The sequence below is a fragment of the Chaetura pelagica genome, unplaced genomic scaffold (genome assembly GCF_000747805.2).
Source record: "Chaetura pelagica isolate M959 unplaced genomic scaffold, ChaPel_1.0 scaffold130, whole genome shotgun sequence".
In the NCBI taxonomy this organism is placed as follows: domain Eukaryota; kingdom Metazoa; phylum Chordata; class Aves; order Apodiformes; family Apodidae; genus Chaetura; species Chaetura pelagica.
Window position 1 is genome coordinate 785,667 of NW_009951915.1, and position 22,066 is coordinate 807,732.

Consider the following 22,066-nt stretch of genomic DNA (forward strand, 5'->3'; position numbering starts at 1 on the left):
TTTAAGGAGCTCTAGGTTAGTTTAGATGTTCTGTATGTAAGATCTGGGGTCAATGAGGCAGAGAGTCTTGTTCTTTTTTTGTGATGAGGATTTCTTTCTCAACAGTGATGAAGACTGATGGAGCAGGTCTTCACAAAGCTTGTCTGCTGAGACATTATTCCTCTCACCTACTTATTCCTTTGGTGGCTCCTGTGAGCCTTGGGGCAGCAGGGCTTAGATGCACAAATGAAATGTCTTCACTGCAAATGTAGCCATACAAAAGCCTTGAGCTCAGCCATTGTTCAGCTGTCCCACAGAATACACCATCCATTCCTACATCACCCACAAGCACCTTCAGATTGATCTCCTCTTATATGTATCTGCCACCTGCTTCCTGTAAATTCACCAGGATTTCTAGAAACACACCTCCTTCCCTTGTAAATACCAGTTGAGCTACAACTGTGAAGCCACCAAGGTGAGCCACCAAGGCTGGACTTGAGGAACTTCTGCAGCACAGCTGAGGGAGCCTGGAGAAAAGGAGGCTGAAAGGAAACCTTCTCACTCTCCACAACTACCTGAAAGGAGGTTGGAGCAGGTTGGGGATCAGTCCCTTGTCCCTAGTAACAAGGAGCAGGAAGAGAAGAAATGTACTCAAGTTCCACTAGGGGAGGTCTAGGTTGGATAGTAGAAGAAACTTCTTCACTGAAAGGGTAATTAAGCACTAGAACAGGCTGCCCAGGGAGGTGCTGAATCACCATCACTGAAGGTATTTAAAAGACCTATAGATGTGGTGCTTTCAATGTAGATCCATCCAGACTTCATCTCTCTTCTGGGCCCATTTTCAAATAAGGAGCATATAATGATGTTTCTCCATGGACCTTCCCAAATACCCAAGAGCTCAGATCATTAGGTGTAAGCTTTTGTGTTGTGGCTTTGGTACCCACTTGGAGATACATGCACTTAGATGGTTAAGAGTCCATATCCATGACCACTCCTGTGTAGGAGGGATATATTCCCAGATTTCTTGCTGTGTGCAGTGTCCAGTGACTCTTCAATGCAGAGTGCTTAGTGCTCCTGGAAATCCAGCACTTTCTGTTATTCTTTTTTTGAGTTTGAAAGTAATTTTGAAATGGAGTTTGAGCCAAATTTGGAATGGCTCCACAGTTTCATTGAACACAAGACTTAGTGACACAGTCAGCAATTAATCATTTTTTTATTATTATTTTTTCCCCCTCTGATTTATCTTGGTTTAGCTTTGCCAGGAAGTTTCACACAACCACTCCAGAACCAACAGGCTGAAGAAGGAGGCACCGTCACTTTGAGCTGTGAAGTCTCAAAATCCAACACCTCTGTGCAGTGGAAGAAGGCTGGGACAGTGCTGAGACCAAGTGGCAAATACAAGATGAGTCAAGTGGGACCAGTGGCTGAGCTGACGATTCATAACCTGAGTGGAGCTGATGCTGGGGAGTACACATGTGAGACAGGGGACCAGAAAACCACTGCAACTGTGCTGGTGAAAGGTGGGCTTTGCATTGGGATGAGCTGAACAGGGCAGGGACACATGATTAAGTAGTTTGACAGGTAGACACTGTCCTGTGCCCAAACTGAATCGTGGGGATCTTGGAGTCAGGAGTGATTTCAGAGGGCTGAGAAATGGGTCAGTTATCTCTAGGGAATCAGGAATGGGTCTTTAGTCAGTTATTCTGTGGCTTCATGTTGATGTCACCCCTAAAATCTGTTGATAATGTCACAACCCACAGATTGCATTATAAATGTGTATTATATCTTTATTATACAGGCAGTACAGTATAACATGCATGCTTTATAGACTATCATATAGGTGTGCGTAACCTATATGCACATGTACATACATTAAGCACCTGCAGGAATATAACCTGTTACCTCATCTGTGTGACTACATTTCTATGTATTTAGTGCTTAGTGGTCATCCTGTCAAATAATATACTGTCCAGAAAGACCATAAAAAAATGTTTAACCCATCACTTGAAAGTAGATCTCAAACCTGATTGACCTTTCCATAAAGAGCCAGCAACAACCATAGTGGAGATGCTGAAGGACATCACCTCGTATGAAGGAGAAGATGCAGTGTTTGAATGCAGGCTGTCCCGGGAAACAACTCAGGATGCCCAGTGGTTCCTAGGAGATGTTCCCCTGCAATCCAATGAAATGAATGAGATCAGAGTCCAAGGGACACGTCACACTTTGGTCCTGAGGAAGGTGACACTAGAAGACTGCAGTCCCATCAGTTTCAAAGTTGGGCAGCACAGCTCAACAGCACAGCTCACAGTCCGAGGTGAGTGACCTTCTGGGAAAGGGTCAGCTTCTGGAGAGGTTTATTTGGGAGGAGGGGTCCTTGGAAATGTTGGGAGATTCTGCTAATCTACTTTAGGCATTTAAGCATTAGATATGTACACCTAACCAAGTCATTTCAGTCCTTTTGTATAGTCCATGGAGTGAAGAAGACAACCTTGGAAGACCATCCAACTGGTCCTGAAACCAACAGCTAAGATATGTCAGAATCCATGCTGAAGGAGTCAAGAAAATGTTCTGAATTTATCTCCTCTTTATGATGGCTTTCGATCATATTTACTCAAAAAAAAAAGCATCAAAAAACTCTGAAAAGCCTTTCCATTAAATTCTAGAGAATGGTTTTGAAAGAAGGGCCATGTTAATACCTTATCTTGTTTGTTCCTTTTTGATCTGGTTCAAAATGCAGCTGTAGGCACCCAGTTCCAACCTGGGGCCATGCTGGATTAGGTGCTTTCAGCAGTGTTGGTCCCCTTTTCCCCACAGTTGCTCCAGCCACCTTTGTAAAGGCTCTCCACAACCTGGAGCTGCAGGAGGGTGGCACAGCTCACTTGTCCTGTGAGGTGTCCAAGCCTGATGTCCCAGTGGAGTGGAAGAAAGGCACCTCTGTGATCCGCTCCAGCCAGAAGTGCAGCATCAAGCAGGAGGGGAAGGTGCACACCCTGGTCATCCACGACCTGAACCGTGCAGACACAGGGGAGTACAGCTGCCACACACCTGATGGGAAGACCACTGCCAGGCTGGAGGTTAAAGGTATGATTCCCTCTTTACTCTGCAGTGGTGAGAGGTGCCCGTGTCAATTTTTGGAGGTCCCTAAGGCAAGACTGGCATTGAGGTAGCAGAGCAAGTGCAGCAGAAGCCATCAAGTTTGTCACAGAATCACAGAATGTTTGGAGTTGGAAGGGACCTTAAAGATCATCTAGATCCAGCCCTTCTGCATGGGCAGGGACACCTCCCACTAGAACAGGCTGCTCAGAGCCCCATCCCACCTGCCCTTGAACACGGCCGGGGAGGGAGCCCCCACATCTCTGGGCAGCCTGTTCCAGTGTCTCACCACCCTTACACTGAAGCATTTACACCTGATCTCTAACTTAAATCTCTCTTATTTCAGCTTAAAACCATTAGCCCTTGTCCTCCCACTGCAAGCCCCTCTAAAAAGCCCCTCCCCAGCTTTTCTGGAGCCCCTTCAGGCACTGGAAGGCCACTATGAGGTTTCCCTGGAGCCTTCTCTTCTCCAGGCTGAACAGCCTCAACTCCCTCAGCCTGTCCTCATCAGAGACCTGCTCCAGTCCTCAGATAATTTTCATGGCCCTTCTCTGGACACATTCCAACAGGTCCACATCTTTCTTGTGCTGGGGGCACCAGAGCTGGACACAGCACTCCAGGTGGGGTCTCACTAGGGCAGAGTAGAGGGGCAGAATCACCTCTCTCCATCTGCTGGCCACACTTCTTTTGATACAGCCCAGGATGGAGTTGGTTACAGCCAGGATGGAGTTGTCAGGGGAAGAGAAGGCTGAGGGGGGACCTGGTTGCTGTCTGCAGCTACCTAGTAGGGGTCTACAGAGGAGAGAGAAGTGCTCAGGTCCTTGGGGTGCTCAGTAAACAGATTGGAGACAAGAAGTGTAAACTCCAGCAAGAGAAATTTGTATTAGGGAAAAACCCACCCTTTTGCATTGAAGGGGTGATGAAAGGGGTGATGAGACACTGGAAATGGGAGTGAGTGGCAGAGGAATCTCCATCTGTGGAAGATCTCCAGAAGTCCCTTCAGCCTTAATTATTCTGTAATCCATCCCTGGCTGCATGACCTCAAGTTGTTCTTAAAATGGTGCAGCCACAGTTCTGAAGGTGTTTATTCTTTGAATGCTTTTACCTTGTTCTCTGGTTTTATTTTGGGGATGAATAATCATCTGGGCAACAGAAATTATTACTGAATTTAGTCAGAAGTTCTTTATGAAATGAAGTCTAAGATATGGGGGGAGAAATGCAGCTTCTGTGGAATATAAATATTTTCTGCTGGTTAACTCCTCTCCCTCCTCCTTCTCTGTCTGCCTTCCCATCTCTGTTAGGTAAATACCATCAGAATTGTGCATGAACTTCATGCATGACATCCTGATGGGCAGAGGGCTGGAGCACCTCTACTATGGAGCCAGGCTGGGAGAGTTGGGGTGTTCAGCCTGGAGAAGAGAAGGCTCCAGGGAGACCTGAGAGCACCTTCCAGTGCCTGAAGGGGCTCCAGGAAAGCTGGGGAGGTGATTTTTATAGGGGCAGGGAGTGAGAGGATGAAGTGGGATGGCTTTAAACTGGAAAAGGGGGGATTCAGGTTAGACATCAGGAAGAAATTATTTAGTGTGAGGGTGATGAGACGCTGGAACATGTTTCCCAGAGAAGCTGTGGCTGCCCCATCCCTGGCAGTGTTGAAGGGCAGGTTGGATGGGGCTTGGAGCAACCTGGGCTGCTGGGAGGTGTCCCTGCCTGTGGAGGGAGCTGCAACTAGATGATCTCAAAGATCCCTTCCAGCCCAAACTATTCTGTGATTGTATGATTTTCCATTTTTGCTTCTCCCATTTTCTCTCTCTCCCCACCCCAAGCCCTGCCTGTGCTTTTCAAGCACCAGCTGGAGGACGAGGAGGTGGAGGAAGGGCGCACAGCCCTGCTGCTCTGCGAGCTGACGAGACCCAACGCCCCCGTGGAGTGGAGGAAAGGAGATAAGGTGCTGCAGCCCAGTGACAAGTACGAGATCCGGCAAGAGGGGACCCGTGCTGAGCTCCTCATCTACTGTGCTGAGGCTCAGGATGCTGGTGATTACACGTGTGTCTCAGGGGACCAGCAGACCAGTGCCTCGCTGCAAGTCAAAGGTAGGAGAAGCCTTGCTCAGGGGCAGAGAAGATCTGGCTATGATTGTTCTCCACAGGGGTGAGAAGGAAGTTATATCCCTGACTTATCATTAACACTTTGTGAGATACAACTGCAGGGAAGGGTTTGATCCGCAGTCTTCAAAGAAGAATCTAGTGCCTTTTAAAGACCATTCTGTTTCTGCAGTTGCAATTTTGATCTCTCTCTGAGAACTAGGACCAAAACTGCAGCTGTTGCTAATGGAGGGAACATATAAGAGGGTTTAGAAAACTTGCCTGATGCCTGACAAGAAGAGATTGAGTATTTCACCATGCTTAGAACAGGCCCAAGATTTGTGGATCCTTTTCTTTTTCTACTAGCTACTTTTTTTTTTTTTTATCTTAGAGTTTTATTCATTTTATACTTCTATTCATCTTAAAGCAACAGGATTATACTTTTAGATCCAGAGTTTAGTCCCACCACCATCTCCAGCTCAGAGTGTGTGGTTTCAGCTATGAAATGCCCAAGTGCTTTGATTAGTACCACTGTGCCTCTAACTGCTTACACTGAGAACTGTGTGTATGGCCACATGAAGCCCCTTAGAGGTTCTGTGACCTATGGGAATCTTCATGGAGCAGCAGTGGACACCCTCAGAGTACCAGCATGTCATCCCCTTGAGCTCCTGCACAACTCAAAGTGCTGCTCTGCTCTTGGCATTCATAGAATAGTTTGGGACCTTAAAGGTCACCTAGTTCCAATCCCCCTGCCATGTGCAAGGACACCTCCCACTAAATCAGGTTGCTCCAAGCCCCATCCAACCTGAATTAAAAGATTCATTGCCAGCAGGCAAGTTGTGGTTCAGAAAGATGGGAGCTGCCAAGATGGACAAGTTGCAAGCAAGTTTCTTACCTCTGGGGCACTGTCACTGATGCAGTTGCTTCTTCACCACAGTACTACCTGTGCTATTTAAAGAAGAACTGAAAAATGTAGAGTGTGAAGAAGGGGGAACAGCTGTCTTGCACTGTGAGATCTCCAAGCCTGATGCCCCTGTTGAGTGGAGAAAAGGAGGGTTGGTCATTCAGCCCAGTGATAAGTACGAGATGAAGCTAAAGGGCAGCATTGCTGAGCTGATTATCCATGGTGTAGAGCCTGATGACTGTGGGAACTACACCTGCAGCACTGGATACGAGATCACCACGTGTTCTGTGTATGTGCAAGGTAAGGCGAGACATGGTGGAAATGTTCTGCCTTTGCTGCCTGGATTTCTTACTCAGAAATCTTTGACAGTAACTGGCCAAACTTGTCTCAGATGCAGCCAGTTGGAAGTCCATTCTTTTCTTTCCTGGTTTCAGTGAAGATATAAACGCATCCAGCCTGAGCTTGGACCAATGTTTCTAACTTAAGATAGTTCAAAGTACAGGCTGTGCCATGTACCACCTTCTGCTGATGGTGGGGCAGCTGAAAAGCTATTTGCTTGGAGTCACAGTTGTAAAAAAAAGCTGAAATTCTTATTACTAATGATTACAGCTGCTCTCATAGGTGATATTCTTATTACTCTTTTAAAACAATGTAAGAAGCATCCCATATCAATCTCAAGCCATCTCTCCACCTCCCACTTCATGCCACCGCAGTGCAGATGGCTGCAACATAAAGGAGTGCCAGTCATGGCCTGGCTGTGGAGTAGGCCTTCCTCTTGATGAAGCAGCTTTTGCACACACACATAGCTGGTGCTTGCAGGTGGGTGAAGGATGGAAGGTGGTGTCCCAATCCCTTAAAGCAAATTTAACCTTTTTTCACTGGAACAGCATTACAAGTTTAACTCTCCTGGACAACTTGCAGTGTCGCTCGGGCTAGTTCTGCAGGAAGGGACGTGTATGTGTTGATGCTTTTGTTTTCCTGTGGCACCTTCTCTTGCTCTGTTATGCAGAAGAGGCAGCAGTCATAGTTTCTGGTTTAAAGAACACAGACGTCTTTGTGGGTGAGTCGGCCACGTTCACCTGTGAGCTCTCGCACCCGGGCGTGAGGAACGTGCAGTGGTGGCTCGATGGATCCCCCCTCCACAACAACTTTGTGACTGAGATCTCTGAGCAGGACGGGATGATCCACACTTTAACCCTAAATGACGTGGCGTGCCATGACTCGGGCACTGTCACCTTCAGAGCTGGGTCCCTAATATCTTCAGCTAAATTATTAGTCAAAGGTATTTGGTTGTTAGAAAGACACACACGGCCACCTCTGGACCTGCTCAGTGTGCTCCTGCTTCTGCCTTCCTGGCTACCCTTACTAAATCCCTTTCACAGTTCTTCTGTCTCCTGCAACCCTCCACTTCTGCAAGTCACCCATACTAGCTCCAGAACTCTTATACATACGACCACACTGATATTTTTGAGTGGTTCAGGGCTGCTGCCTTCACCTGACACTTAAATAGAACATAAACCACTGTGGCAGCACCTGATTTTTCTATCCTCCCTTCAACAGTTTTTATGGCACCACAAACGATGTAGCTGGAAATTCCTAAGATTACCAGTGTGCTGTGCCATAGTAGCTATTGGTGCTGAGCTCAGCATGTTCCCAAGGCAAGACTTTGGGCTGTTCTATTGGTGGCCCCAGAGCTCTTCCTGGAAACTAAGGAGTATATAACAGTGGGGTAACACAGAGACAAAACGAGCTTCTTTTGATGATTGCCAGGATAGCAGTGCTCATCAATGAGCTAGCAAAGCTTTCTGGTCTGTTGAATAAATATTTGTGTCATTTAGTAAGGGTAGCCACAAGCTGCAAATAACACTGAGCTCCAGACTTGATAAAGCAAGCTCCTTCACAGCCACTCCTTTTATAGCCATTGGGGAAAGTTGTTGTTTTTCAGACAAAAAGAAAACTTTTTCTTGCTTGGAAAAGGTATCTGTGTATCTGGAGATATAAAGGGTTAAGAGTTCTTCATTAAAATCTACACCCATGCTCTGTCTACCATTATGGGAGCCATCCACATTATGGACTTCTAGTCAATGGTTGATGTCTCTTTCTCTGTATAATGTGTCCCTTGTACATTCAGAAAATTTAACTCTCTGCAAAGATGACAGATCAGATTAGGAAGCACTTCTCACAGAGAGAGTGATCAGCCATTGGAATGGGCTGCCCAGGGAAGTGGTGGAGTCACCATCCCTGGAGGTGTTCAAGGAAAGGCTGGAGGTGGCACTTAGTGCCATGGTCTGGAGATGTGGTGGTGTTGGTCATAGGTTGGACTTGATGATCTCAGAGGTCTTTTCTAGCCTTAATAATTTTGTGATTCTGTGATCACTTCTTCCTAATATCAGCAACAACAGAGTTGTTGCAAACCCTGCAAATCCCACACCCATTTGTATACATTTTGAGTTCCATATTTTCAGAGAAAGAACCTGGTTCTGAGCTCACTAGGTGAACAGTTTCAGTGGGTCTAAAACATAAATTAAAAATAAATGCATCATTAGGTGTTCTACTCAGTCAAGCAAAGGGCTCCTGGGAGGTTTTCATTTCACAGAATCACAGCATCATTGATTTTGGAAGACCTCTGGAGATCATCTAGGCCAAGCCCACAGCTCATGCTAGTGCACACTTATATGTGGATATTTTATGCTTCTATTAAGGCAAAATTTCTTTAATGTGAACCTGAATGACAGTAGTATCTCACTATAATTAGATTAGGATGAGAAAGTTACTTAAACAACACCCCAGTCAGACTGTGCTCAATAACATTTGATTTAATAGGGAAGCAAAACATTAGTAAAATTCTAACTGTTCTTGTATTAACAACCAATTTTGTGCACTTTTTTTTGGGTCCATAAATGTAAAAATATTTCAGTCAACGTAGCTATCCATGGCTTGTTGTTCATCAAGGAACAATTTCTTCCCCTTTGTTCCATGCATCCCATTCTCCTGTTTTAAAACCAGCTTGTAAATGGACATTTTCTGTAATAAGTGAGATTTCATGGCAGTTTTTTCTTCTTGGGCCTTCCCAGTATCATTGCCTGACAGCTGCTTCATTCACTGGTCCAGGATGAGGCATTTTCACCTACAGTTGGGAGGGGGGGAAATGGAAAAAGTTGAAGGAGCTGCCACCTTCTTCTGACCCCCTTGGGCAGCATGAGAGGTCCAGGCCCCAGTGTCCCCTTTGGCTCCTAAGTCCCCCAGGAGATTTCTGCCATTCTGGATGGGTGAACATGCAGAGGTTAAAGCCTGGCAGTGGCAAAGAACAATGGGGCAGTGGAACCAGGACACCTTCTTTCTCCAAGACCACAGGTGACATTTGCTGAGAGGAGCACACGTCTGCATCTTATGGAAGGGGACAGCAGTGCACAGATACCTTCTTGCTTCTTCAGCACTGATGTAACCAAAATATCTCCATGATCTGCCTTTGATGCCTTCTGCCCATAAAAACCCATGCAGACACATTGAATGGTGGAGGGAGCCTTAGAAAGCAGGATGAAACCTTTCCAAAAGACATTTGCAAAACAATCTTTACTTCCTAAGGTCTTCCAGTAGTGTCCCAAGTCCTGAACTTCAAGAGGAGCATTGCAGACAGAGGCCCAGTGTAGTTTATTTGAAAGACAAGAACATAGATCAGGTTTCTCTGTCATTTTTTTATGTCCCATTTGTAGTCCCATCATTTATTTTGAGGGAGGGAGTTGCCATAGTTCTGCTGAGAAGGATGTTTCATGGAGACTTCTGTTTTCAGACTTCATTGAGATGTTTCTTGCCAACATCTATATTGCAGTTGTATGCAGGAAGTCCAATTTAACATCTCAGGAAGGATTCCTTGGCTGCTTTGGAAGCTCAAAATATTTGAAGGTTAGATATATCTACTGTGCCCTACAGCCACCTCCCAAGAAACAGAACGTCTTTTTAAAGACTGGATGCTTAAAAGCAGCCTCATGGATCTCATCTTCTTCAGAGGAGCTGCACATCCACCTGCTCCCAGCATTTTATAGCCTCTCAATCTGAGATTGCAGTGGTTCATGCTGCAGCTCTAGATCAGTTATTGTGAAGGAAATAATCTCATATTTTTTCCAAACTATGTCTCTGCTGCAGAGGAACATGTGCTAATTCAAAAAATAAGTACCTGTCTGCTGTGAAGCTCCTTTTTTTTTGGTGACATTTGTCCTGGATCTTTACTGCCAATGTCTTTTGACATGGAACCATCATCACCACAGAACAGGAATGAGTATTTGCATTTGAATATTGCATTTCTCTCCAATGACTTTGCTCATACAAGGTACCTCAGGTGAAGTTAGTGGGATTTTCCAGCTGCCGTGTGAGGTTTGGGAGCTACAGGGAACCACTCCCAGCAGCCCATCCTTTGCAGTCCTCCAGCTCTCACTTGCACTCCTGCCACATTCTGGGAATCAGGAGTGTTTTGCATCCAGTTCTTCCTAGTCTATTGGATTTCAGCAACACTGGGAGAAAACTAGAGGAAAGTTCATACTCAGGACTGTCAAAACACAAGCCTGAATTGCTTGGCCCATTTTCCCATGTGACAGTTATATTCTAATGTACCAGTTTTGCTTCAATCCTGCTTGATGCTGACACGAGCACAGACTAAACTGCTAATATCCAGCGTGCCCAGTCAGCTTCCTGCTTGCACTGGCACCCTGCTTGCTGCCTGCAGGCTCTTTGCTTGTCAATCATGTCTTGAACTTGTGATTTCCATGAGGATCCACTAACTAATGCATGTCCTTCCTGACGTGTCGGTTAACAGATCCAACCATTGAAGTGGTCAGTCCCATGCAGGATATAACTGTTGATGAAGATGGCACAGCAGAGTTCATATGCCAATATTCTAGGCCAGTACACGCCATATGGAAGAAAAATGATCAGGAAATACATGCAGATGGGCAGCGAGTGATTATCGATCAGGACTGGAATGTAAGCATGCTAAAAATTAAACCTACGGTACCAGAAGACACTGGCATCTATTCTTGTGAAGCTGAAGGCATTAAAGTGATGGCTGCACTTGATGTTCAAGGTGAGGTCTTCCAGCCAAAGAGGAAGACTATCATGGGTTCCAAATAAAAGAGGTGGAAAAAATGATGGCAGCACCTCACAATAAGTGGCACAGCAGTGACCTGCTCTTTGGTGTCCACTCCAGTGCTGATAACAATTATAAAAGTAGTTGGGAGCTAATGGGGACTGAATATGAAACTGTAGCACTTCATTGGAGCTTTGTTCTAATTAGCACTCATTTATTGCACCACTTACACATCATATCCCTTCTACAATGAACTGGGACGCCAGTACAGTGGGATTCAGTGCTGAATTATTGTAAAATCAAAGATCTGGTATTAGTCCAAAGGAATAAATAAGAACATTTTTTTTCTGTGACAGAGTGTTTGTAATGCAGAGTGTGCCTTAAAACCAATGGATAATAGACAGGGTGGAATTTAATTTTATTTTCACCTAAGCTAAGGTAGCTTAGGATTTTACTTGTTTCAAATACTGATCACTCAGGAATTACCTTCTTACTTGGCATCAGTGTTTTTTACTGCCCTGAGAAGCAGTAAATATTATCAATAGGTTTAGGATTTTATACTGACGATTCTGATTTTTTCTGCTGTGTACTGAATTGGTATTTTTGGTCCCAAATTGGTGTGATCAGCAAGAGAAATGCTTCTTGGTTTCTGAATATTTGTGTTTTTTTAATCAATTATGTCTTCTTGCTTAACTGCAGTTGTGAGTACAGAAGATTAGGGATTTTTTTATTATAATGCTTTCTACATTGATGAACACTTTCCATTTTAGAGATTTAAAAGATGTTAATGAGCATAACCTAAGAACACCCCAGATGAGGCAGGATTTGCAATTGGCTGATTTTTGTAGTTAGAGAAACCAGTGCTCCAAAAGTGCACAATGAAACTGCTCGGATATTTTTATAACAAAATTATACAATGTCCAAGGATTTACAAACCCCTCCATGAGTTTTATAGAATACAATTTATTTTATTTTTATATTAAATAAATTGGTTTTAGGACAGTTCCAGATCCTGGTTATAGAGATCTAACCAGGAATGTGTCAGGGCATTGTTTTTTATTGTAGATCATGGTATTTGTGTAAACTGTGTTTACTCAACCATGTTGCTCCCACTGTTGTGCATGTAATTTGTCCACAGAGATGGTCTAAAATGAATTATATTCTCATGCACCAGCCCACATTTAATTTTGGATCAGGCTGATTGCTTATGTACAAATGCCAACTGATGCATGACTCAGTTGGCAAAAGGAGTGTGTAGGAGTGTGCATGTTTCTGACCACACAATTAACCACAAACACACGAGGAAATAAACCTAATACATTAGCACAGAGCTTTTGGAATCATTCAGAAATGTACTATTCAAAACACTGTTAATACCAGTTGTAATTTTTCTGTGTTTCCTAGAGGCAGACTTACTCACTCAGATGACAGTTGCTATAGCTTTGCCAGCCATGATATTGTCTCATATTTGCTTTGCATGAAAAGCAGTAAGAATTTATCATGTGGATTCACATCCCCCCCAGTTAAGCTGGTAATTGCACTGCCTGGGAGATCTGTGGGAAGTGTTTCCCTCTGTGGAGCAGAAGGAATTTGATTCTATGTTATTATCCTGAGCTATCCCTTCCTATCGACTCCTGGCCTGACTCATATAAACAACATTTTTTTTCTATGTAAAAGCAGAAGTCAGATTTCTGGAGGAAGTCTGGATGAAATGCTAGAGGTCCTAGAGGTTTATCATGATTTTCAAACTACCCCACTACTTAAAATGTTTTTAAATACAGTATTGTGTTGGAGCGTCGTTGAAACCAACAACTAAACCTGCAAGCAAAGGTTATCACATCCACCACCTCCTTTCCCTCAGCTTTCCAGCAGTGGGACTCACCCAGTACTCCGAGGCTTGTTAATATTAACATATGCATGGCCAAACAATTAATACCCTTCATTGTCCTTCTTTGCTAGCCAAGAACAGCATTGTCCAGGGCTTGGAGAATGTGGAAGCTGTGGAAGGAGGGGAAGCCTTGTTTGAATGCTACCTTTCCAAACCTGAGTGCTACAATTACAACTGGCTGATTGACGATGAACCTGCCAAAACTACAGAAAACACTGAGATGGTTTACTTTGAAAATGGACGCAGGCATGTCCTGCTGCTGAAGAACCTAACTCCCCAGGACAGCTGCAGGGTGACTTTCATGTGCAGCGACGCGGTGACCTCCGCCCTCCTGACGGTGAAAGGTAGCTGAAGCACTTGTGCATGGCGAGGCTCCCATTTCTGCCTGGAAATGGCACATCAGCCAGGAAAAGCTGCATTTGTTACTTGCTTCTTCACTAAACCTTTTCCCCAACTTAGTTAGTGGAAGATGTGTTGTCGTTTCCTTTTTTTTATCTTGTTCTGTCTGCTCGGGGGAGACCTTCTCACTCTCTACAACTCCTTGAAAGGAGGTTGTAGTAAGGTAGGAGTCGGTCTCTTCTCCCAAGTAACAAGTGACAGAACAAGAGGAAATGGCCTCAAGTTGTGCCAGGGGAGGTTTAGTTTGAATATTGGGAACAATTTCTTCCTGGAAAGGGTTGTCAAACCCTGACAACAGCTGCTCAGGGCAGTGGTGGAGTCCCCAACCTGGAGGGATTTCAAAGCCTTGTAGATGTGGTGCCAAGGGACATGGTTTAGTGGTGGCTTTGACAGTGCTGGGGTAATGGTTGGACTTGATGATCTTAAAGGTCTTTTCCAACCAAAACAATTCCATGGTTCTATTATAGATATGTGACATCTATTACATGGATATAAGCAGCAGTTGGCAATGAGCTACCAGCAACTTACTGTCTTACAATTGTCATTATTCTGATGAACTGGGTTGTGTTTATAGGTACTTCAGGGCTTTAGAGATGAGAGTTACATCAGCAATAATATTATCTCTCAGCAACAATATGATCTCTTGGATCATCCTTGTATTTTATGCTATTACTGGAGATGTCTGTGGGGATCAGAACCCTTTTCAGAGTACAAGAGCAGCCATCCTCACTGCAGCATAGTATCTCCATCATGGTTTTCTGCTACTTGGGAAAAAAAGACATTGCTAAGTTGGTCTTTGCTCCTGAAAGTTTTGGAAAGCTTCACACCCCAGTGATATCTTCTGTTCTAGTTATATACACAACCTCCCTTTTAATGATCTTCTTGGGCTCTAAGGCCTCGTTTTCCAGAGTTTCTGCCCAAATATTCACAAAATCTCTTGCCTGTATTTGTGTCTGTAACTGAGGGCTTGGTTACCTGTTGTTATCTACAGGATGGCGCCTACAGATCTTGCAGCCTCTCACAGATGTGGAAGTCTCTTTGGGGGAGAAAGCCACATTTAGCTGTGTTCTAAGTGAAGCTGTGCCAAGTAATGAAGTCTCCTGGTATAGTAATGACGTAGAGATCCAGTCGGGTGAGGACTGGGAGGTACAAGCAGATGGAAACAAATACAAACTTATTCTGAAAAAAGCCCAACCACATCATTCTGGAGAGGTGACCTTTGCTTCTAGGGAAGCAATTACATCAGCCAAGTTATCTGTGATAGGTAAGTGTCTGTCGATCTAGCCCAGTGGTGCTTGAAATCTCACACTTTGACATGAGCAACAGTATTGAATTTTCTAACCTTTGTGCTGACTCTTGTCTCTTTTTGCATATCCCAGGCTAGTGTTCTTAGCCTGAGAAGATGCTGCTGAGTAACTTGTTCTTTGACCAGAACCAGTTCAACTCATGAGAAGATGGTAGAGATGTTCACCAGCTTTCTTTAGCTGCAATCTGTTGTAAAACGTAGCACAGAGTCTAACAGAAACCAGTTTACTCAGAATTCAACATCACCCTCAGCAAACATTGACATGGAAGGGAGCTGAACTCGAGTGCAAATGGAAAAATTATCCAGGGCAGCAGAGAACCCTTTGAATTCTGCTAGTCAACTCAAGTGCAGTGCAACTAGTTTTCCAGATTAGTGAGTAGCATGGTAACATCTTCATGTGGACCAGATCCATGAAACACACAAAAAGTTAATAGCTCTTGGAGTACTTTACAAATAGAAAAGTTGATAGTTCCCTAATTCCCTTCTGGGGCAGGTTAGACCAATGTCCATTCCAGGTCTGGCACGTTCCCACAGTGGGTCACCCAGCAATGATCACTCCAGCACAACCCCAGTGATGGTTAGGAGATAATTGCAATGTGTTTTAGTTGGACACTGTAGCTGAGATGTTCAAGAGCCATTTCTTGACCATCCATTCTTTAATTTGTCACAGACAGTCTGTCTAATTATTTCTGAGACTTGAGGGATATCTGGTTGTTGATGGATTTAAAACAGCAAATTTTGGGCACCCACATTTAAGGAACTGCAAAATACTGTTATGAACTCCTCATTTTGACAGGTTTTCTGTGTGAAATTTGTCTGAAAATAGAGAAAATGAGCTTTTTTTTTTTTTTTGTATTTGTGGTGTTGAGAGTTAAAAGAACTAGCTGTTGAGCTTATTTGCTTTTAATTTGTTGACTTGGTACATCGTGGCAGGTCATTCATTTGGTAAATGCCTTGAAGACTAAAAGAATTGTTTCTGTCTTCTAAGTCAAAGTGTGAATTAAGTGAGGAACATTTTCCAGTGTACTGAATATGATCATCCATAGCCAATCTGGCAGGACACCAGACAATTCCCATTATGTATTTATTTGTTATTGCTTGGTGCTGTGACATATATAACAATTACACAGAAACTGACTGACTTACTCTTAGATTAGTAGAGTTACTATGAGGTCCAACAGTAACTTGATTTCCATTAAGGCCGGACCTGAAATAAACAAAATGAAGGCCCAAATGTACTTGAAGTTTTCAGTGAAGTTCCTTCAGAAGATGGAGAGCATAGGGTCATCTTTACTTTGAACTGGGAGGGACAAAGCAACAGGAAAAAGAATATCACAATAATATATGGCATTAAGTATGTGAGATGATTAATGGATCATTCATGTTATTAGCAGATAAGGGAAAACTCAGTGGTGCACAAGTATGTGTCTTGGGCACCCACTCAGCTTTACAAAGAGATAATTGAATGTGTTGTGCTGCTTCTTCTGACTGATTGCAGAAGGCTCTTGGTTGTTTTAGTACAAGGGATTTAGCATAAAGCATTGCTGTTCATGTTACACATCACGGGACCTCTGTTGTGCCTCCAGCCTGCCCCGACCCACCTGAGGAGCCGCAAGTTTCACGTAAGAACAGTCGCTCTGTGACTCTGTCTTGGTCCAAGCCGCTGAGTGACGGCGGTTGTGGCATCCTAGGCTACAACGTGGAGAGGAAAATCCCAGGGGTTGGCTGGGAGTCATGCAGCGAGGGCATTATTCAGGACATGGAGTTCCTGGTGGGCAACCTCAGCCCGGGTGAACCCTACAGATTCCGTGTCTCGGCTATAAACAAAGTTGGGGCCAGCGAGTCAGTGCACTTCCCTCAGATGGTGCAGCTAGGTGAGAATGGAGAGGTGCCCCCGTGGAGGACTGCAAGCTGCTGTAGACCTGGTGTTTTGCATGGCATGCCTGCTTCACCCATTCCAGGATCACCTGGAAGAGCTCACTCTGAAACGTCTTCCAGTGCTTTGCTGCCAACACAATAGAGGAGAAAGAGCTTGGAAAAGTTGTTCTGGGCTGCAGCCAAAAAAAAAAAGAACAACCCTGCTGGGTTGTTAAGACACAACTTGTTCTCCCCCAACTGCATCAAGCTGCCTTGAAGCCTGCACTGCATCCATGAGTTTCTTTTTTGATGGAGTTAGGATGGAATGAGTCAAAAGGAGCATGTTGGAATGCATTCAGGGTGACCAAGACCCTGGTACCAAAACAGTGGCTGGGCAGTGTTGACTTCTTCACCCATCTTTCTCTTTCATTATATTATTGGTGTATCTTTTTCAATAACCCCCAAAAAGAAATGCTGGAGGACACGGTTCCTTTGCTGTCTATTGGTGAAGCTTTGGAAGCTACAGCAGAATGAAGAGAGACTCCCTCAATCCTTCTTTTCTTGCAGCTCTTTCTGTAATAGCCAAGTGCCCAACAAATTCCTTCAAGTGAGAATAATAATATAAAATCCTATTTTCTTACACTGAGACAAGCAATGATGTTTGTCATCAAACCCTGGACCCTGATAAATCTGCATCTGCTGACTTTGTCTACAACAACTCCCAAACGTTTTGGGCAGTGGTCCCCTCACCCTGGTGAGATGTGCAGATGGGCAGATGATGCTCAGGGCCATGAAGCTTGGGGGAGCTCAGCTGTGTGCTTTACTTCCCAGTCAACCTCTCCACGTTTAATGCATTTGTCTTGACTTCATGTTGAGTGTTGCTGTGGTACAAACAGCATCTCATGGGCAGGTCTCCTTCCAAAGTAAGGAAGAGACAGAAAATGTTTATTTTAATCTTTTTGGTGGTTTTCAGGAATTTTTACTCTTCCTAAACTAGTGTAAATATATATATCTACACACACACATATACATATTTAGGGGTTTTTATTTTCAAGATTGGAACAAATGCTACTTTTAATGATCTCTTTTCTTTTCTATTCTTTTTATTGTGTTTGTTGTTTTTTTTTTCTTGTCTCACTTCAGAACTGCTTCATTTCTAAATATTAAGATCTTCTAGAATCCATAAGACTGTTTAATACCAGTGATGGGTAAATGAAGATCAGCAAAAAAAACAGGAATGTGAAAACTGCAACCACTTTTGCATGTATATATTTAAATTGAGCTGGTTTAACTTCTGGGAGAGCTTGTCAAGTTTTTCTTATGTTATCTTTGGAAGTGCAAACTTTTGGATGGCAGAGTTGTTGGGTTTTTCTTTCACTTTGTTTTCTACAACAGCTCAACCATCTCTATATGAAAGATGGGATGCTTGGATATTTTATAGAGTGATCTCCAGTGCCTGAAAGCCAGATTATGGTATGTTCTTTGTGTTAATTATTGTTTTTTTAATAATTACAGAGCCTCAAGTCACAGTCACCCATCCTTTGGTGGGAGGATCAGTGTCAGAAGGGCAGGTCGCTCGCTTAGAGTGCAAGTTCTCAAGTGAACCTGAAGAGAGAGTGACATGGTTCAAAGGAAAAGAACAAATAAGAGCTGGAGGGAGATTCGAGATCCTCTCTGAAGGAAAAAAGCAGATACTCATCATCCATGCATTTAAGGCTGAAGATCAGGACACATACACCTGCATGGTTTCTCCAGAAGTCAAATCTGCTGCCAGCTTGTGTCTTGAAGGTATGGCTGTTAAATCAGTTCTGTTTATGGACACCCAGGGGCATCTCCACAGCTTGGACTGGAATCCATTTTCTCTTACAAACTGTGATAATCATCCACAAATAATCATTGTCTTCCTGTTCTGTATTGCCCAGTATGTTTCTGAATCCCTAACAACTTTGAGCTGCTCATATAAGGTTTTCCTGAGTCCAATACATAAGGTGGGATACAATTGATTCTACAGGAGTTTCTGGTGCCTTTTGAGATGTCTCAGGGTACCCTCCTTGACCTTCAGCTACTTCTTCAGAAAGTGAGGGCTCTTTCTTATGTTCTGCATGGTATTTGCCAGGTCTCTGTCCTGGACATCCCAAATGACTACAGGTCATAGTGCTTAGGAAGCTGAGTTGTGTCTCTGTGGTGGGATTCACTGACCCACACAGAAGCATCTAGTGCCACTGAGGCACTTCAGGATATCACCCCTGGGCCTCCATCTCCTCCAGAGGGACCCAGAACATTCATAGGTCCTGTGTTGTATCTGAGATCCATGTGTGGATGTCCCAGGCAGCCTGGAGGATCTCAAATGGCACTGAGCACCATGCAGGGGCAAGTCAGTGTGTCCCAGAGGATGAGTCACAACCTTCAGACTTTGACACATCTAAAGCAAAGTATCTCCAGGCAGATGCCTCCATGTGAGGTGGGAGTCTCAACTCTCATTACAACCAGAGGAGATCTATTCAAGCCAACCAGTGAAGCCTTGTCTAGCTGTAAAATAGGATGAGCCCGGAATACCTTTCCAGGATCCACTGACAGTCTTAAGCAGATATTCCTTGACTGTAACACTCAAAAGAGGCAGAAATGTATTTATTTGGTTTAAATGTATGAGGAAGGAAAAAAAATAAATAAATTATTTGGCCAGGTTTTGTGCACATGCATAGAATCACACAATAGTTGAGGCTGGAAAGAACTTCCAGAGATAGTGCAGTTTGCTCCCTGCTCAAAGTAGGGTCACCTAGAACAAGTTGCCCAGGACCATATCTAGTTATTTCTCTATTTTTTTTTTCTTTGTTTCCCCAAATTTCACTGTAGAGAAAAAAAAGATAAATCACTGTTTGTTCCCAAGAGAATGCTTAGTTAAATGCCACTGATACTCTTCTGCCCAGGCTTTAGACTGACATTTCCACATGCTTTCTCAGAGCTCACTCATGGCTTCTTAACATCTGACTAATTTAATTCTCCTCAGTTCCCACAGTGGCAATGCTGAAAGAGATTGCCCGGGAAACAGCCCCTGCAAGACAACCAGAAGAGCTGGTGGATGGCCATGTCCAGCCCAGTTTGCCCCCCGAGGCTGCTCAGGAGGGAGACCTTCACCTTCTGTGGGAAGCCCTGGCCAAGAAACGCCGGATGAGCCGGGAACCCACCTTGGATTCCATCAGTGAGTTGCCTGAAGAGGAGGAGAAGCTTCAGAAGTTGAGGAAGGAGGAAGCAGAGATGTCTCACTATTACTCAGAGGAGTACTCCACGTGTGATGAGCTGGCTAGGACAGGAGAAGCAGATTTCTCTTTCACAAGCTCAGATGATGAGTCTAGAGCTGGGACTCCATCACTGGTGAACTACCTCAAGAAAGCTGGGAAGAAAAGTGTCAGTGTTACTAGCAAAGTTCAGTCCATCTCCACAAGCAAATTATGGAAACAGTGGGAGAAATCCAGTGAGGAGACTGCTGTGGCTGCCCCAGATGCTAAACCAGCTGAACCAGAAATGCCAGATTTAGATGACCCTTCTATGAACAAGGCTGCTGTGAAGATCCAGGCTGCATTCAAAGGTTACAAAGTCAGGAAAGAGATCAAGCAACAAGAGTGTCCAGTGTTTACTGAGACTTTCAAGGATTTCTCTGGGGAGCCTGGGAGCACTCTCCACCTGGAGTGTGTGGCCCACAGCAAAAGTGACATGAAAGTCTGTTGGCTGAAAGATGGGCAAGAGCTTTCAGATGGTCGCTACTATCACATAGACAATTACAGTGATGGGACCTGCTCTTTGATTATCGCTGGCCTGGACAGGAAAGATGCAGGTAAATACACCTGTGAGGCATCCAATAAATTTGGCAAGGTTTCCCACAGTGCTAAGGTGGTTATTGGTGCTCAAGAACCTCAAGTTCTTCGCAAGGAGAAGCAGAAGAAGCAAAGCACTGACAGTGAGACGGAGAGCTCATCTGGCAGTGAGCTGGATGATGCTTTCCGTAAAGCAGGAAGGAGACTTCACAGACTCTTCAGGGCCAAGATCTCAACAGAGATATCTGATGTGGAGGAAGAGCTTTTTGTCAGTGCAGATGAAGGGGACATAGAGATGGTCGACCATCAGACGTATCGCGAGGATGACCAGTACATCTACATCAAGTTTGAAATCTTGTCGGAGGCAAGATCTGCTGCCACTCGATTCCGAGAGATGTTTGGTGCTCTGGGGATTCCCGTGGAGATTGACATTCTGGAACAAGGACCTAAAAAAATTGAATTGAGGATTGGGAAAGCAACACCACCCACCCATGGGAAGTTTGCATCACCAGCAGTGAGACCTCCACCACCTTTGCTGACTTCTGATACAGGTAAGTGAAACAAACCTGCTTATTCTTTCTGGAGCATGTCAGAATGTTATCTTTTTACTCATAAATAGTTTTCAAAAAGACTTTGTTCTTCATTTTGTGCAGATATTTGTCTGGAAACTTTACATTTTTTTTGAAAACTGATTTTTTATTGTTCAACATTCTGAGGGAGAAGAGGGAGACTAGTGATGAAGGAGAAGGTTGCAAAGTATTGACTTCTTTACAAAGCTGCTTTTCACAATAGAAATGTCCTCTACTACAATAATATGGCCATAGATGCTATGACTATTATACTTAAATAAGTGAAAATGTTTTCAGAATCATCTTGAGGACACGTTTTGGCAAGGAGGGAACTTAGGCAATGTATGGTTTGCAGCTGTGGTGTTGCCATGCTTATGGTGGTGTGGAATATCTTCATAGTGTTTCTCAGAGGGTTCCTTCTTGACAGTTTTCCTAGAGAAAAGATATCAATCTGCAATTAAAAAGCCTAGATACCAGAAGTCTTCAGGCACCGGGCAGCAGTGTTCTTAAAATGCATCTTTAACACAACTAAATGTTTCCTTTCTTCTCTCCTGACTGCTCTGGTTTTAGCTCCCATGTTCATGACTGAGCTCCAAAACCAAGAGGTCCAAGACGGATACCCAGTCAGCTTCGACTGCATTGTCATTGGCAAACCACTCCCCACGGTTCGCTGGTTCAAGGATGGGAAAGCCATTGAAGAAAACGATCACTACATGATCAACGAGGACCAGGAAGGGTGTCACCAGCTGATCATCACAGCTGTGGTCCCCACCGACATGGGCGTTTACCGGTGCCTCGCTGAAAACAACATGGGAGTCGCTTCAACCAAGGCTGAGCTTCGAGTGGACTGTAAGTCTCAAAATCACTGAAGAAAAAAAATAGCAAGAGAAGGGGTCCTGCTGAGAGGTGGATACTTTGGGGTTTTGTTGTTGTTTTTTAAAAAACCCCCACCATTTTCTTAAAAAAAAAAGTGCAGGTGTTGCCCACAAAACATTTCGCTCGCAAACCTCTTGGGTTGAATGGGGTTTTTTTCAAACTCCAAGGCAAGGCTCAGAGCAAAGCTGCTCAGATCAGCAGAGGTGTTTCCCCTCTTCCAGG

The 22,066-nt window shown here is 44.2% G+C and overlaps 1 protein-coding gene across 1 annotated transcript in view; it reads left to right on the forward strand.

Annotated features, from left to right (window-relative positions):
• Positions 1–22,066, forward strand: part of OBSCN (obscurin, cytoskeletal calmodulin and titin-interacting RhoGEF) — a 183,002-nt gene that overhangs the window by 95,790 nt on the left and 65,146 nt on the right. The window contains exons 56-64 of the mRNA XM_009994678.1: positions 2,024–2,293; positions 13,097–13,369; positions 14,416–14,688; positions 16,317–16,655; positions 18,103–18,375; positions 19,595–20,010; positions 20,065–20,502; positions 20,548–20,950; positions 21,539–21,817. Of these exons, the coding sequence (XP_009992980.1) occupies positions 2,024–2,293; positions 13,097–13,369; positions 14,416–14,688; positions 16,317–16,655; positions 18,103–18,375; positions 19,595–20,010; positions 20,065–20,502; positions 20,548–20,950; positions 21,539–21,817 (2,964 nt within the window). The remainder of the gene's footprint in view (positions 1–2,023; positions 2,294–13,096; positions 13,370–14,415; positions 14,689–16,316; positions 16,656–18,102; positions 18,376–19,594; positions 20,011–20,064; positions 20,503–20,547; positions 20,951–21,538; positions 21,818–22,066) is intronic.